At 37.0% G+C, this 18046-nt stretch overlaps 1 protein-coding gene across 2 annotated transcripts; it reads right to left on the bottom strand.

The window, feature by feature from the left end:
- Positions 1-4771: 4771 nt before the first annotated feature.
- Positions 4772-18044, bottom strand: LOC128206570 (acireductone dioxygenase-like). Of its 2 annotated transcripts, none has more exons than XM_052909140.1 (4): positions 17776-18044; positions 11297-11416; positions 8997-9176; positions 4772-5841 (listed from the first exon to the last, which is right to left on the bottom strand). In XM_052909140.1, exons 1-4 carry the CDS (start codon positions 17896-17898, stop codon positions 5725-5727), a joined length of 540 nt encoding a protein of 179 aa, XP_052765100.1. In that variant the 5' UTR covers positions 17899-18044; the 3' UTR covers positions 4772-5724. The 2 variants fall into 2 exon arrangements, with proteins under 2 accessions (XP_052765100.1, XP_052765101.1); XM_052909141.1 differs by lacking the exon at positions 4772-5841 and adding an exon at positions 6021-6083.
- Positions 18045-18046: the final 2 nt, after the last annotated feature.

Below are 18046 nucleotides of genomic sequence, written 5' to 3'. Positions count from 1 at the left end.
GATTGGATTGCCGTTAGCGAATTTAAATAATCAAAGTAGTACCAGAACTGATTACAATGAAAACATCCAATAAAAATAGTTCTCCTAACAATTCAAGCTAACTGTATGTTCTTTTAATGAAGCACAAGAAATCCATACGTAGCGAGTGAGTTAATCGGGTTAACTACATGAATGTTCTTGCATACGGTCAGATTATATGCAGTAAGAATATGAACATATTGGAAAAGTACGCATCGAAATTTTTCCGTTCAATGCTCTGTATTGATAGACTCGTACCCACTTTCTCTTTTATCCGAAAAGAAACCAGTATCAGCTAACCGCGGTGCCTGTCGCGCATTCGAAATGTCTTGTGAATTCATACGTAAAGCGAATAAAGCGTGCGGTCTAGGTAGAAAACAACCAGGAAAGTTGGTTTAAAAAAGTATTGTTATCCTTTGTATACAATGTTGGTATTCCGAAGTCGGTCCCTGTTCTTTTTTTCCGACATAAATTGCATGTTTCCGTGATATTTTCTTTTCGATACAAAGTATTTTAACTAATCATCGCATGGCACTTAGCACTTTTTTTAAATACAACATGATTTTTGCTATTTTATTGTTCAAATACTATTAATGTTTACTAAAAACCATATGCCGCGTACCTGTATAACTTTATATTTTTAGGAAAAGTAAATCAGGATACCAGTCTACTTATTGACCTCAAAAATTATTCTGATCAGAGCGGCCGAATGATTCAGACATGTATGTTATCACTACTTCCGAATTTATCAATAAAGCCGCCATTGAATGATTACCACTATCAAACGGATTTATTTTCATCTTACCGTGGGTAGCATTTTTAATTTGACACGTACATTTTCAAGCAATACAACTTCGTTTGAAAAAAATCATGTGATTTCAATTTTGCAAAATGGAGATAAAAAATTTCAAATATGCGCATACTTATTTATGAAGTTTCATTCTAAATGAAGCCAAATGTATTAATATGTGCACAGCATCTGTGAATAAGATGATTGTTTACCTGTGTGCATAGAAAAGTCTTGGAGCCACTCTCAGTGTAAGTACATGACATTGTGATAAACCATCGCCATTGATAAAACAATCTTGCATGTTCAATTTTGATTTCCCTTCTTATAATGCACAATCAATCCAGTCAATTGTTACCACGCCTCCCTCGGGGATATACCAGTGAAAAGGGCTGTGTTTTTACCTTTCAGGTGTCCTCGTAGCTAAAGAACTTCAGCGAACACATTATATATTACCTTTTTGGACGTGTTGTAAACATAAAAAAAAATATCAACATTAAAGTGATGGAAGCCAAAACTAGTGTCCTCGCAATGCCGGGTGATTGCGGTGGTTTTGTCTTCCCTCAAAATATATCAAGGAATTGCCCTTACCTTAGATCTGTGGGGTGCGGGGTAATTCACGGGATTTTACCACCAGTTCGTTCTCGCAGGGCAGGGATTTTACCGGGGATTGGCTGGACGGAAAGTTGGGGCGGGGGGGGGAATGCTGGTTACAATTGACTGGTGCATACTTTACAAGTTCTTTTTCTGAAGACGCTTTGTGCTCACTTTTTGTTATCTAGCCAAGAATGAAAATCAAAAATCAGTCAGAGATACAGTATGATGATGCATTGTTGTTGATAGATCAATATAAATTTGTGAAATATTTGAGGGAAAGGTATTTGGTTAAATAATTTACAAGTGTAACTTTTGAGTTTTATTTAACAATGCAGTGCCGAATATTGTGGAGATAGAATTTAATTTGCATTAATTAATCAGTTGACTTGTGGCGTTTAGGGAACACAATTAAAATCAAAATATTCAATAAAGTTCCCTTATCACCCAATGTTGTGGAATAGTAAAGTAATGAAGATTTAACCTCACAACAGTCTTTCTCAAATGCTGTCCAGGCTTATTTATGCTTACAAAAAACTAACCTCGCAATGTCAGACCAGAAATCATCTTGGCATGAGATTGGATCGCTATGGATCATTACGCACCAGTCAATTGTAACCATGGCTCCCACATCCGGGGTATACCGGGGATAGCTGGCGAAATGGGCCATGTTTTTACCTTTCAGGTGGCCCCGCAGTGCCAGGTCTTCCCGGAAAATACAGTGTGGATGGGGCTTAACCTAATTTCCCTTGGGTGCGGGGCATTTGGTGGGGACTTTACCATCAGATTATCTCCGCAGGGCGGGGATTTTAACTGGGGTTGGCTGGACCGAAAGTAAAAGTCCCCGCTATTCCGGGACCGGGGGGGGGGGCGGGGGTGGCATGGTTACAATTGACTGATGCATTAAGTGAACGCTACGAGTGAATTTCTTGTGCTTCATTAAAAGAACATACAGTTAGCTTGAATTGTTAGGAGAACTATTTTTATTGGATGTTTTCATTGTAATCAGTTCTGGTACTACTTTGATTATTCAAATTCACTAACTGCAATCCAATCAAAATACAGCGTATGAATACATTATGTCAGTGAACCCCTAGATGCGGCATGAGAATGCAGGTATCGCGTTTATGGCTATGAACTAGGCCTCAAGTGCTCTAGTCCAAAAACAGCAACATAAACAGTTCCATAGGATCAAATAGCCTCTAGCTAAAATGTTTTAGCAACGTAAAAAGTTCCATTAATAAAATAGCCAATTGGTTCTTGTGTACTGCACTTCCTCCTCCCTCATTGCTATTGGTTCTTGTGCACTGCACTTCCTCTCCCCTCAATGCAATTGATTTTTGTGCACTGCACTTCCTTCCCCTTATTGCAATCAGTTCATGTGCACTGCACCTACTCTCCCCTCACTGCCATTGGCTCCTGTGCACTGCACTCCCCCCTTGCTATTGGTTCTTGGGCACTACAGTTCCTCTCCCCTTATTGCAATTGGTTCTTGTGCACTGCACTCCCCCCCCCCTGCTATTGGTTCTTGGGTACTGCAGTTCCTCTCCCCTCCCCCCAAACTTGCTATTGGTTCTTGGACACTGCAGTTTCACTCCCCCCTTGCTTTTGGTTCTTGGACACTGCAGATCCTCTCTCCCCCCTTGCTATTATTGGTTCTTGTGCACTGCACTCCCCTCCCCCTTCTATTGGTTCTTGGGCACTGCAGTTACTCTCCGCCACCCTTGCTATTGGTTCTTGGACACTGCACTTCCTCTCCCCTCAATGCAATTGATTTTTGTGCACTGCACTTCCTTCCCCTTATTGCAATCAGTTCATGTGCACTGCACCTATTCTCCCCTCACTGCCATTGGCTCCTGTGCACTGCACTCCCCCCTTGCTATTGGTTCTTGGGCACTACAGTTCCTCTCCCCTTATTGCAATTGGTTCTTGTGCACTGCACTCCCCCCCCCCTGCTATTGGTTCTTGGGTACTGCAGTTCCTCTCCCCTCCCCCCAAACTTGCTATTGGTTCTTGGACACTGCAGTTTCACTCCCCCCTTGCTTTTGGTTCTTGGGCACTGCAGATCCTCTCTCCCCCCTTGCTATTATTGGTTCTTGTGCACTGCACTCCCCTCCCCCCTTCTATTGGTTCTTGGGCACTGCAGTTACTCTCCGCCATCCTTGCTATTGGTTCTTGGACACTGCAGTTTCTCACTCCACCGCTGCTATTGGTTCTTGGGCACTGCAGTTCCTCTCACCTACACCCAAACTTGCTATTGGTTCTTGGACACTGCAGTTTCCTTCTCCCCCCCCCCCCCTTGCTATTGGTACTTGGGCACTGCAGTTCCCCCCCCCCCACTGCTTTTGGTTCTAGTGCACTGCACTCCCCCCCCCCACACACACACTGCTTTTGGTTTTTGTGCAATGCACTTCCTCTCCCCCTCCCCCTTGCTATTGGTTCTTGGGCACTGCAGTTCCTCTCCCCCCTATCTTGCTATTGGTTCTTGGACACTGCAGTTCATCTCCCCTCATTGCAATTGGTTCTTGTGCACTGCACATCTTCATCATGATCTTTCCATATTTTCAATTTTGATTTAAATCCCTCAAGTACTTTCCAAGATATGGCCGGGACAAGAACCAATTATGAAAAACTGGTTTACTTTATAAATATGAATGATAGGATTACATTTCTTGTGCCCTGCAGTCCCTCTCATTGCCATCCATCACCAAGTTTTATTTCAATGACATCAGTAGTTTAAAAAATATTCTCCAGACAAGTGTGTGACGAACAGACGGACAAAGAGGCAAGACTGCGGTTCCTCTAATTGCCATCCATATATTGTTTTAGTGATATTGCCATCTGTTTAGTATTTGCCATGATTCGGCCCGGACAAGCACCAAATTTTGAAAGATATCAGGTCAAGGGGAGATAAAATATGCAGGCCAAGGTTATGGATTTTGAGCACTGCACTTCCTCTCATTGCCATCTACGTATATACCAAGTTTCATTTCCAAAATATGGCCCAAACAAGAAAACATTTCCAAAAAAGTCAAGTTAATGGGAGATAACTCAAGAAATCTGTTGGGCAGGATAGTGGTTCTGCATGTCCTCTCCTCAAGCGAGTTAACAGAAAACAGCAAGTAATATGCTCCTTTGGGGAGCATAATCAATCATCATCCAATACTAGCCCCATTATCTAAGACTACCTTAAAAACCTGGCTTACACAAGTATTCAACATCAACAACTATCTTCAGAACTGTAGTACGATATACTACACAGATTCTTTGTAACTAAAGCAATTTCACTTGAGTAAACTCTTTAATAAGATATAATATTACTTGTACAAGCATGCACAAAACAATAAGATTTCTTACTTCAAAAAATAAATCAAATTTATGGTACATTTAATAAAAATTCTATAAACAAATTATCATACATTTTTATATATTTTTCTAAATATCTAAATTAGATATGATAATGAAACTGTCATCAATATTGAGCATTTTATATCAATAGTTTTACTTTCAAAAACATTTTTTTTAAACACAACAAACATACCAACAGCAACTTTACAATCGGAAAAGTGATATCTAAATATTACAGAAATGGTACAATAATCTCCAACACACAAGCGGTAAAAATACCAAATCAAACAGTTTTCAAATTTTTAAATTAGCTTTCAACTTTTTTTCTTTTCTTTTGAAAAACAATATAATTCCTTAATTCTTTCAAAACATCAAAACATAAGCTCTGTTTAACAAACATTTAGCTGGTTAATAGTATTTATTCTATGCATATATATAATATATACTTCAATGTTTGAATATTATATTATGGTGACTGTGTTTCACATAACTGTGTAACCAAGGTTTTTACTTGATTTCTATTTTAAAAAAATCCCACTCTCAGCCAGATCCTAACATATTTTTTCCCATTTTATTTCCAGTGATTTTTTGGTACAATTTACTTACTAAATCTAATAGGTGTTTCCCCTCGCGAAAATGTGTTAATTTTACCCAAAAGTTCATAATACTTTCCCAATTTATTGAATACAGATCCTGTGAAGGAATAAAAAAGGCTATGAATTTATTAAAAATAAAAATCTTGATAAGACTAGCTATTTAACAGCATAATGTATGCATGAAAAAGTAAAAACATGTATATTTGCAATTATATTTGCCATTTAAAGCATGATTTTATAATTTTCTCAAAGTCGAAAAAAATTCCCAATTGTAAAAACAGGTGTTGAAAATATTTTTAAAAAAATCACTGATACAGAGATATTATTACATTGCTTCTACATTTTGGAAGTATTCAACAGTTTTTCAGTCTGTCCACAAGTTTAGGCTTTTTGTAGGTTGGTGATATACTGTTTACGAGCAACATGCTCGTCAGCAGGCCTATTAATTGGAGTCCACACCGGGTCGCCAACAAAGTATCTCCGTGCTTGGATGTAGTTCTGGAAATATACAGTACTAATTTATAATGTTATAGGATTATTTTCAAGTGTTGTACAAATCAGCTGAATGGTTAATTGGAGTCCAAACTGGGTCGCTGATAAAGTATTCCTGTCTGTCATAGGATTCATTAATAATGAAGAATATAAAGGAAAGGATTATTTTCAAGCATTAATTGTGCTGGTCAGCTTGTTGGTCAAGGGGAATCCAAACCGATGAAGTATTCTGGTGCTTGGATGTAGTTCTGGTATTATATATTTAGGGATAAATTTATAATGTAGTTAAAGATTACTTTCAAGCATTGTGCCTGTTAGCAGGGCTACAAAGGAAAATCAAAACAAGGTCGATAAGTATCCCCATGCTTGGACGTAGTTCTAGAATAACATAGGATTCATTTCTAACATACATGTAGTTTTATGATTATTACCAAAAGCTATCACAGGGACCGCATGCTCGACTATTCTGCCACTTTTCAGTGTAATGATTGAAAAGTTTTGACGAAACAGGCATGGACTGATCACTGTAAAATTAGAATAAAATGATGCCTGCTAAGATTTGTGTAAAATTCATTCAGCCTTTAATAAAATACAGACTTGATGGAAATAGCATTCAATACATTAAAGGATTATAGTTTGTATAAACCTTAACCAAGGTGTGAGTAAATCTGTTTACTTGGATGTAATTGGTAACAGATTTAATTTATCGACAACCCTTTTGCTTCAAATGATGACTTGAAACAAAGATAACTTTTCTTTTTCTTCACCGTTTTAAATGGCACAAAGGGCAGTTATGCCGCTTAAAAAGCTCTTCCTTTGTTATATTACCGGAAATGGATTCGGTGAGTCGTTTCCTCAAACACTTTGACAAACCTGTTTCCAAAATAATGTTTTGTTCCAGAATACAAATACAGTATCATTTAACATTTTGTAGAGCTTCATTTTGTCAAGAAAAAAGTTTTTGTCTTTTTATCTTGGACACACATCCATCAAAATGAAAGTACATAAGTATTTCATCAAACTGTTCTTAAAAAAAATTCTTGCCAGTAAGAAGCGTGTACTAGTTACCATACTAGTAACCATATCTACCATGTTTCATATTGATATCTTAAATTGACCCTATTGATGCCAATGACATCAAGCTTTAACCAGATGCAATATAGGGAGCCCGTTTAAAGAGCCTTTTACACCCGATATAATTCTCTTTTATGCAATTGCAACACAGAATAAGATGGAGTTGAAGAATACATGGAACCTGTGACACTACGCCTCAGCATGGTGAACCTCAATGGAAAGTTTTTTGAAAATCCTATACTGCATGCTAAAGATACAGCTCGGTTCAGTCCTGGCCAGTTCTATCAATAGTACTCATTTTGACATTTAAACTCAAAGTTTGTCTTTGATCTTTGAGGTAGAGACCAGGGCCCATTTCAGTAAGCAGGCTGTGAGTGTTTTTTTTTTTAAAAATAGGAGAAAGTAAGCCATAAAATCTACCAAAAAGTAGGGAAAAAAGGGGATTTTTTTTTTTTGTACTAAAAAAGTGGGTGGTTGACATACTTTTGGGCAGAACTTTGCATTTCTCAAAGACATAAATTACTAACTAGAATACATCTTGATGAGACTGCATAGACAGGTCTTTTATCTCTCACACATTTTTCACCTTGGTGTGATCATTAAGTAAGCAGCCCTCAGTCTGCACCCCAAGTCCGCACAGTCTCATCAAGATCTTACCAGTCTTCTAGGCACTCCCAATTGAAAACATCCTACAAATATACTACAATTTTCTATTAACTATTAATATAAGGTAATCTATTAATATAAGGTAATTGTGAAGAACACAATTTGGAACTTAAAGTAGGAAAAGGTTGGAAGAAAAAACAACTGAAAACAAAAAAGCAATAAGTAAAAAGACAGCCTAAATAATAGAGCCTAAACAAGAGAAAGTTACAGCCTGGACACGACAACCTATACTCTATGTCCTTATATGCAGCACTCCATTGTGAATAAACAGTGTGACCTTGACCTTTGAGGTAGGGACACCGTCACATGGGTCTTGCACGCGACACATCGTCTTGGTATGTGGTACACATGTGGCAAATTATTTTAAAATCTGTCCATACAAGGGAAAGTTACAGCCCGGACACGACAACCTATACTCTATGCTTATATGCAGCACTCTATGGTGAATAAACACTAAGTGTGACCTTGACCTTTGAGGTAGGGACACGGGTCTTGCACACGACACGTCGTCTTGGTATTTGGTACACATGTGGCAAGTTATTTTAAAATCTGTCCATACAAGAGAAAGTTACAGCCCGGACACGACAACCTATACTCTATGTCCTTATATGCAGCACTCCATTGTGAATAAACACTAAGTGTGACCTTGACCTTTGAGATAGGGACACCAGTCTTGCAAGCCACACGTTGTCTTGGTATGTGGAATACATGTGGCAAGTTATTTTAAAATCTGTCCATACAAGGGAAAGTTACAGAGCCGGACGGACAGACGGATGGTGCGATTTTAATATGCCCACCTTCGGGGGCATAACAAATATCTTAGATGTAAACCATACACAGCATGCAATTAAATATGATGATCATACGCCTTACAATTTATATTGAAATGGGGCCCAGGTGAACCTTTATAGCATGAAAATCATCAAATGGATGGTCAAACTACGGCAGGGATAAGAATCATTTCAATCTTTGACCTCTAACCTCTACCCTTGACCTTGAACTTTTGAGGTACAGACCTGGGTCTTTTGCCCGACATGCAAACTCATCATGTTGAACCTTCATAGCAAGTTTTTTGAAAATCCTATAATGCTGCTTATGCATGGTCAAGATACAGACTGGACAAAGTTCAGCCCTGATGAATGGACGCATGCACGCACATACTTTGAATTGCCATCGTGACAACTAAGTCTATCTCATTGCAAGCAGGCTTGACAAAAAAATGGCAAGCTAACAAGCATATAGCAGTGCAAAGCCAGATTTATGGGCCTTGCGTTACATGCGTGTATGAACTCAGGCAACATGTGTACTAACTATTAATGAGCTATGACCGAGGTAAAAGTTCTACTACAATGTAAACGACACTGGCTTTAAAGGCTATCAAAAATATAGCAACAGCAGACAATCTACTAATGGACATTTACCTTGGTGTCCAGTGTAAACCGATGGTATATTCCTGCCGGCAGGATGATCATGTCGCCCTTGTTGAGCTCAATACGAATCCAGCGATCATCACGGTCACGAACATCGAAGTATCCGCTGCCTTCGGTACAGAGGCGGATCTCCTCATCATCATGAATGTGCTCTTGGAAGAACACCTTCAGCTAGAAGTTAAATAATATATGACGTATAAGCAGCAAATAAATGCTTTTTTAGGGAAAGGCCACACCAAGTCAGTCTAAATATTTGACACACTTTTATGCCAAAAATGCTTACTCTAAAACAATGTTAGGTCACACAAATGCATTTATGTCTGACAAATTCAGGAAGAATGAATAAGTTAAATAATGAGAATTTAGAGCGGAATTTCGACATGGAAGGGCTAGTTGTTCTGAATTTTTTATTCTACACTTCAGTTATTCAGTACTAACAATTTTTCTATTTATAGTTTCAGTGAACTTGACCTTGACCATGACTCTCGGGTCCAAAACACAATCCCATAAATGGTCTCTATAAACTCTTCCTAACAAAGTTTGGTCACATTATGCCAACCATAACTTAAGTTATTCAGTACCAACCATTTTTCTATTCATAGTCAGTTTGGTCACAATATGCCAACCATAACTTAAGTTATTCAGTACCAACCATTTTTCTATTCATAGTCAGTTTGGTCACAATATGCCAACCATAACTTAAGTTATTCAGTACCAACCATTTTTTTTTCATAGTAACAGTGACCTTGATCTGGATCCCCAAAACACAATCCCTTGAAAGATCTCAATAAACTGTCTTACCACGGTTGGAAGGTTGGTCACTATATGCCAAACCTAACTAAAATTATTTGATACCATAGGTGAGTTTGACGCTGCAACCCCCCCCCCCCCCACCTCATAACAACCAGGTTCACTTTGTGAAAACCTGGTAAAAAAAATAAAAATGTGCCTGTCAAAAGCAATTAAAAAAGTAAATCAAGGGCCATAATTTGTATTTAGGGTTAATATGGAGTTATGTAACCTAGCTGTAAGATGGTGGTCAATAAGTGTGTAAAAGTTATTAATAAAAATCTTGCCCTAAAACTCAAACAGGGGCCTGAACAACTGTATGAAATATTAATTGAATTGAATGAAAGTTATTGGAGTTAAAAGTGAAAATGCCAACCTGTCCTTAAACTTGAACTGGACGCAGGGACGAGTAGTAAAGCCTCCTTATTCTTCAATCAATGATGTACATGTAGTTATCTTTGCTTAAGAGGGAAGAGGAGATGAACCTGGAATGGGCGTCTCTGACTTGTCAACATGCACCACTCATTCTCATCATAGAACCACTCTTGCAGCACTGGAGACCTACTGCATCTAACTTATCCAACAAAAGTACTAGAAATGGCTTCTATTAAAATCAAGATTTAGATTATTTCAATCAATGCATTTTGTTAAAACTTTTTTATTTCTCGAACTATTTTTACAAAATAGTAGGTAAAGTATGGCTTTTCCAAGTTAAAGTAGGAAAAGAAGGAACCGCTGGAAAGCCTGTATCGTGTCAGTCATAAGGACTGACAGCATCTTAAATTTTGTTAGACCTTAACTTTTTAGTCGGGCAATTAACACCTAAAACTAATTGATTTAAGACCCATGCTACAGTTATTTACATGACATGATGTGCAGGACCTCACAATAAGGTTTTCAACATTTTAATACTGAGACTGTTACATCTTCGAGTAAAAAAACAAACTCATGAAATGTATGCATTAAATGCTTCTGTGTCCATTTATTTAGTTTGCATTTAAATAAACTTTAGAATTAATTATTTTGAGTTAGAAAACGCCCTAAGACCAATAAAAATTTAATTTTATCAAAGTTGCGAGCCACTGAATATGTCACTCATTTTAATAAACATATTCTTACTTTCTTTTCCTTAAAAACAAAAAACATTATAGCAGCAAAAACAATACAATTGCTTTTCTAAAAAAACATTGCATTCGATACAATAGCGTAGCGAAAAGGGTTGACCAAATCCTAATATCAATCAGAACTGGTCAAACTTACCAGTCAGGACAGTTTGACAGACTGTTTACACGATGTCTGATGTAAAGCACCTGCAGACAGCAGTTGTATTAAACTGGTGAAGTTTTTGGTTTGGTCCATGATGTTGACTGATTGGTCAATATTTATCCAATAATAACTACTAACCAATCAAATCATACGAATGAGATAAATAGCAAAAATATAACCTGTGGACAACTTATTAAAGTTTCATACAATTGGTAGTTGAAAATTTGAAAACTAGCCTTTTCTTCATAGTTTGGAAGTTTTTCACGGGAAACCGTTATACAGTCCTCATAGGTGTAGCCTCGTTCTTTGCGGATCTTGCTGAGAGCTTCATCCTTATCCCAATCATCTGATTCAATCTAAAATGAAACAAATAAATAAAAATAAATCATTATATTCAGAATAATTTCAGTTTGGACATTATCTAGATGGCCGTAAGGCATAACATGCTTGCTATTTATTTGACTTGATCAATTAATACAGTAGGCTGGATGGACGGAAACATGTGTCTCAAGTTTCAATACAATGCAAGATGGCTTTTGCTGTGATATTGGCTTAAATGAGCTATCATGCAAAACCTTACATTAAGCAATACTTGATATAGATACTACCTCTCAAAATTGACACAACACTGTCCTCCCTTGCAAACACATTTGAGTGTGATTCATATAATTTTTGTCTTCTTAAGAGATATAAACAAGAGGGCCAAGATGTCCCTTTATGGAAAACAAGAAACGCTGCAATGCAACGAAACCAGGTTTTCAATGATTGACAGAAGAACTTCAGTCTATGTCTGTTTTTCTATTTTTAGTAACAGTGACCTTGGCTCTAGGGGCCCCAAATGCAATCCCATGAAAGGTCTCTATAAACTCTTCCTTTATACCAAGTTTGGTAAAGATATGTGAACCCTGACTAAAGTTATTCAGTTTCAACTGTTTTTCTATTTTTAGTAACAGTGACCTTGACCTTTACCCTAGGGACCTAAACACAATCCCTTGAAAAGTATCCATAAACTCTTCCTTTTTACCAAGTTGGGTCAAGATATGTCAATCCTAACTGAAATAATCCAGTTTCAACCGTGTTTTTATTTTTAGTAACTGACATTGACCTTGATTCTATTGACCCTAAACGCAATCCCATGAAAGGTATCCATAAACACTTCCTATAGACTTAGTTTAGTCAAGATATGTGAACAATAACTAAAGTTGTTCAGTTTCAACCATTCTTCTATTTCTAGTAACAGTGAACTTGACCCTAGGGACCCCAAGCGCAATCACATGAAAGGTCTCCATAACCTCTTCCTTTATACCAAGTTAAGTTGGTCAGGATATGTGGACCCTAACTAAAGTTATTCAGTTTCAACCGTTTTTCTATTTTTAGTAACAGTGACATTGATCTTGACTCTAGGGACCCCAAAGGCAATCCCATGAAAGGTATAAACTCTTCCTATAGACCATGTTTGGTCAAGATATGTCAACCCTTACTGAAATTATTCAGTTTCATAGGTTAGTTTGACGCTGCCTGGCCGAACAACGATGTTCGTCATTCTAATAACCAGGTTTCACTATGTGAAAACCTGGTTAAAACCTGGGAAAACCTATTAGTGAAGTTTGATGGCCAAAGGTCAACCTGTTCACACATGGTATGAATGCATGAGTGTTACCTTGACCTTTGACCTACTGACCCCTCAAAATAAACAAGAGGCACCTACTGGATTGCCTACTGGTTAAGGGCAACTTCTTACTGGATAAGGCATTGACAGATAATGTTTAATACCCCAGATACCTGAACATCAAAGTACCCAGACATATATTTCACAGCACAGAATTAACATGGCATAGAATAGTAAATACATTGTTTATTGGCTGGCAGTAAAGTTTGCACACATAAAAAACAATTTTAATATTTTCAAAGTTGGTTAATATTATGCATGAAAGAGTCTTAAGAGTCATTTAAACTGCTTAATTTACATAAAATGTGCTAAAAAATGGGTTACAAATAACAGTTCACTGATCAAGCATGAACCTGATACTTTGTTTTTCTCCCTCTCTCTCTTGTGAATGAGGCCAAGGCCCTTATAATTGTGAGAATGGCAACAAAATGCCAAGAACTGTGAATTTACCAAAGAATATTTCAAACAAAAACCAAGCAAAGCCTCTTAAGGTATATAACTATAACTATATGAGAATATTTGAATATAGTGATAATTCTCATATAATTGTGAAAATAATAGGATCATTGGTATTTCTATAGTATTGTTTGTTAGTGATATGTTCTAATACACCACAAATCATATGGATAGAGCATTAAAACACTTTTGTTAATGCAATTCTGATAATTAAGTCGTGACAACCAAAACACATCAGATACGTTAACACATCATGTAACTCTTAGCTGTCATATAAAACAAATACTGTTACTTTAAACGTCGGAACAACAATTATTAATCATCAGCAATTAAGGCGACATCATCATTGTTCAATTGGTATTGCCTCTTGGTCTTGCCATAGGGGGAAGGTTCTTCTATTGTAGATATGTCTTCGAAGTTAACCCACAAGTTATCAGCTCTTGAGGGCCATCTGAAAAGCGGCATCGGACCTTTGCCTCGGGTCTTTTCCATAAATGAAACATGAGCATCCTTAGAATTGCAGTCAACCTCTAAGACTTTTCCCACGTAATTTTTTCTGTCATATTTGGCCAGAACAAACGTTCCAACTGCAGGGACATGCTTCTGCCCATTAGATGTTTCATTTTCAGGTTTGTTGTTTTGAACTGTTTCCCAGTGCATGCATGGGTCATTTGCCAAACACCGAGCGCAATAGCAAGATGTAGTAGCTGTGTAAAACTGATTTCTTAAATGAATGATCGCATGGAGCTTCATTGTTCCAGGGATTGGTTTCGATTTGTCTTCGTTAAGTTAAGTTTTACTGTTATCGTACTCAGTTTGTGAGTAGAATTTGTACTCAATGCTTTTTTGGTTTGCCTTTGCCCAGTTAAAAAAGTCTTTAGCGTTTTGTATTGTCGCCCTTCCTTGTTTGCAGGCATTGCCAGCTTGTCTTTTTGCAACACCCCCTAGTCCATCACATGGCCTTTGCCATGTCCGCATTCATAATAGTTCCATCGAGCTTCAGTGCCAAATAGTTCTTTGTGCTTTGTCAGGAGGTTGAATATATACCTATTTCGGTACTGTGACGATGGACTATCAGTCCAGTAGTGGACCATTGTTGTGGAGGGTAACGTCTCTTTAATGCAGGGAACGAGACCTTTCAGGATAGTGTACACAGCTGTAGCATTATGGTTGCCAACATCGGAAATAAAGATGTAATTCTTGTGCTTTAGTTCATCGGAGTCGTCTTTGTAATATACGACTACTGGATGAAGTGTCACAGATGCAGCGGTCCAGTAGGCGCTTTGAATCTCATCCATGTTCCCACATGTAAAATTTTCAGCAAAATCCATGTTTACTATTACATGATTCGGTGGCAAGTTTGCTTTCAATTGTTTCAGTGCTTCATACTGAGATCTTACCGTCCCAACATGGCCCAGAAAATCTTCGTATTCATTTCTCATCATATCTTGAAATTCTACTTTTTCCATCTCCACCTTTACAATCTTCATCCTCTTCATCATTCACCCTTTGCCACTTTTCAAATCTAACCTTTTCTGAATCGTCTAGTTTGGACAAAATATCCATCATTCCATCCATATTTATAGTTTTTCCTACTGTTTCAGGGTTGGGCGATATTTCTAATTTTGCTGATCTCATCCCTTTAAACTTCATTGCAAAGTTTTGGTGTTTGCTTCAGAGGCAAGTATTTCTAGAAATCAAGTTTGTCAACAGTATATATGTTGGTCCGAACCTCCTAAATACTGATTTTGACAGCTTCTCTGTTGGATTTTCAGCTTTGTATTTCTCATATATATTTCCTAGATAATTATCTAGGATGCGCACTTGTCTCTGTTCACCTTCATAAGTTTTGCAATCTTTCTTCCCAGGCATCTGGATACTAACATCGTCCCTTTCCATGAACTGAATGACTTTTGTCTTGATCATGTTTTTTTTTTTTAAGGCGCTTTCGTAATATAGGGTTGACCTGTTTGGTGTTTGTCTTACTTATGCCCTTTCTACCAAGACCAGTCTGTTTTCGGACAGTGTCTAGACACTTGTACTTTTTCAATATTTTGCCACTTATCACTCTCATAATCACTCCTCTCTCTGACTGAGATTTCGTCTTCTGTACTGCATCTCTTACTTCAGCAAGAATAGCATTTGACATCTCAAGTTTTTTCACTACTTTTCTCGAACAACTCTTTATTCCAAGGATATTTAAGTCATGTTTTGTTTGTGATCTAGGCGTCATTTGATTTCCTTTATCATCAGACCGTACTGATGACATACCAACTGATGTAATGGGCTTTCTTTTTGATTCTTTCAATCTCTGAAATCTTCTCTGCAGTGTTTTCTTTTCTCTCTTTAGCTCATTTACCTTGTTCATAAGTGAACATACCTTGTAGCTTGCTTGTCGCAAACATTTAGACCTTTTTCTTCTGGCCTGATTTTTTCTTTTGAAATTGAGCTTTACTGTCATTTTCTGTAGTAGCGTTGTCTGACTTTGATTTTCTTGGCATTGTTCTACCGCAATACAAGTATCAGTCGAACTCGATACTGTTGGAACTTGTTCTGATATCAATTCCTGGCTTGATTGGCTTTTGATTGGTTTATTCAATGTGGATTTAATCTTTAATTTGGCTCTATATCTTTTACTGTACTCTTTATTTCTATGCCTTATTGCTGATTGTTCTCTCTTACTCTTTTTGGATATCAACACTCTGTTTCCTTTAGCTCAAATACGCTCATAGTTCAGATAGTTAGGATCGTTCTTCTTTTTTCTTTCTCTATATTCTCTCTGATACTCGGCTAGACCTAGACAAATATCAAAAGTAAAGGTTAAAGAATAAAATTGTACTTGCGACATACAACACTAGGAATTTAAATGGCATTGTAACATTTTGGAGACGATACAACACTATTTTTTTCCTCAGTTCGCTTGAACAAGAACAATCATCAGGTACATGTACGTTAACAAAATCATCAAATACGTTTACAACATGTACGTACAATGGGAGGACAATTATTATTATTTACTACACTTCCAATGAAAATAGGTCACAAATACATGTGTTTCAACACCAAAATTGTTAGGCACTGTTATACGTTCATTATCAAAAACGAACTAAAGTGCAATCAGATACGTTAACAATTCATCAAATACGTTAACATCGTTTGAGAGGCTTTTTTATAGGAACGATAGTGATTTTTTATTAATAACCGACTAGATGTAGTACATTATAGTTTAACAATAAATTATAATTCAAAGTATGTGAAATTCAATAAAAGCTTGTTTCACTCACCTCTGTATAATGACAAATTCACCAAAATGACCTGTTCAGTGTGTATGTTTTATTATTCAGACATCTTGTTGATTACGTCATCATTTGGGATACTTTATTAATATGACGTTTAAAAAAACAGTTCAAAATATTTCATGAATGCTAAAAAAACGGAAAATCAATGAGATAAGATGATCTGTGTTTTGTTGTTAACTTATTTGATGAAAACGTATCTGATGCGCGTAATTTGTATAATGCTATTTTTTTCTAATTTTTCTATATCATTTTTATTTCTTATATGATGACAAAGGTATACATATATACTTACAAATCGCCGACATTTAGGACCGGTGACAGTCAAGTTGTTGTCGCAAATAGCATTAACAGCTTGACGTATCTGATGCGTTTTGACTGTCTGACTGGCACTTTTATGGATTTGGCATCATCGTGTGAACAAAACATAAATCATGCCATGTATTTTAACTTTTATTATGTTAGTTCATACCTTCAGTACTATAATACGCCATATCATAATATTCTATGTTTATATTGTGCAATGAATTTTGTATTGTGAAAAGCGTTCACGTATCTGATGTACATATTGGCGACACGCAACTTTTTGCAATTTTGAATGTATAGGTAATGTGTTATGAATGAGGGCTTGAGAATTGGTAAATTAAAACAGTTATGTATCAAATACACCACAGAAATAACATTGTTCATACATTTTGTCAATACTAACGCTACTTGAATTATAGGACTATCAATGGTGACACACCCAAAATGGCTAACATGGCTTGCTTTAAGCAAGAAAACTCAGCAAACACTTTATCATTTCTTTTTACTTCCCGAGGGAGCTTTACCCTAAATATAATAAATTAACACCAATATGTAGCATAATTTATGGTTAGAATAAAATGCCGGCCAGGACTGGCGACAGCTATTTTTTGAAGTTGGAATTTTAACTGATTTTTAATGTCAAATCATTTCTGTTAAATTGATTTACAAAGACCACGCATATACTCGGCATTTACCAGGACTTCTGTAAAATATACTATCATGAATAAAGCTAGTGAACCGTCATTTGTTGTTTCAAAGAATATCTAATCCTTGAACATATCTATCTATCTGTTTAATGTCAACTCCTCTTCCGAGTGTTACTGACATGAACGGTAAGCGCCGGCTTGATAGTGAAAAAATAAATAAAATACCAGATGGATGATATTAATCCTACTCCCAACAATCAACTACGGTGAAGTGTGGTTCATTCCCATTAAACGTACTGTGATGTGATTAAGTCATGACTGTAATTTGAGAACTACAGTACCTTTAAGTACAAAACGCCAAGTTCAGCTAGTTTTTCAAGTTGTACAGGCTGTGGGGGATCCATCTGATGTGGTTCGCGCTGGTCTACACTCTTGTCTTCGTTCATGAACCATGCAGACACCATTTTACACACCTGTATGTATCAGTCCGAGATCGATTGAAAAACAGTACCTTGATTAACCTACTGAATTAACCTACTGCTGAAAACCGGGAGCAGTTATATTTGCCGGGACCCGGGACTTTTTCGGACTATTATTAAATTGGTCGGCAAT

The sequence above is a fragment of the Mya arenaria genome, chromosome 10, assembly GCF_026914265.1.
Source record: "Mya arenaria isolate MELC-2E11 chromosome 10, ASM2691426v1".
In the NCBI taxonomy this organism is placed as follows: domain Eukaryota; kingdom Metazoa; phylum Mollusca; class Bivalvia; order Myida; family Myidae; genus Mya; species Mya arenaria.
This window is presented reverse-complemented; position numbering and strand designations above follow the sequence as displayed.

Coding starts and splice junctions, on each gene's coding strand:
- LOC128206570 (XM_052909140.1), bottom strand. CDS start 17,898: ATGGTGTCTGCATGGTTCATGAACGAAGACAAGAGTGTAGACCAGCGC. Junction 11,417..17,775: donor TTGGCGTTTTGTACTTAAAG/GTACTGTAGTTC, acceptor GTTTCATTTTAG/ATTGAATCAGATGATTGGGA. Junction 9,177..11,296: donor TTCCAAACTATGAAGAAAAG/GCTAGTTTTCAA, acceptor TTTAACTTCTAG/CTGAAGGTGTTCTTCCAAGA.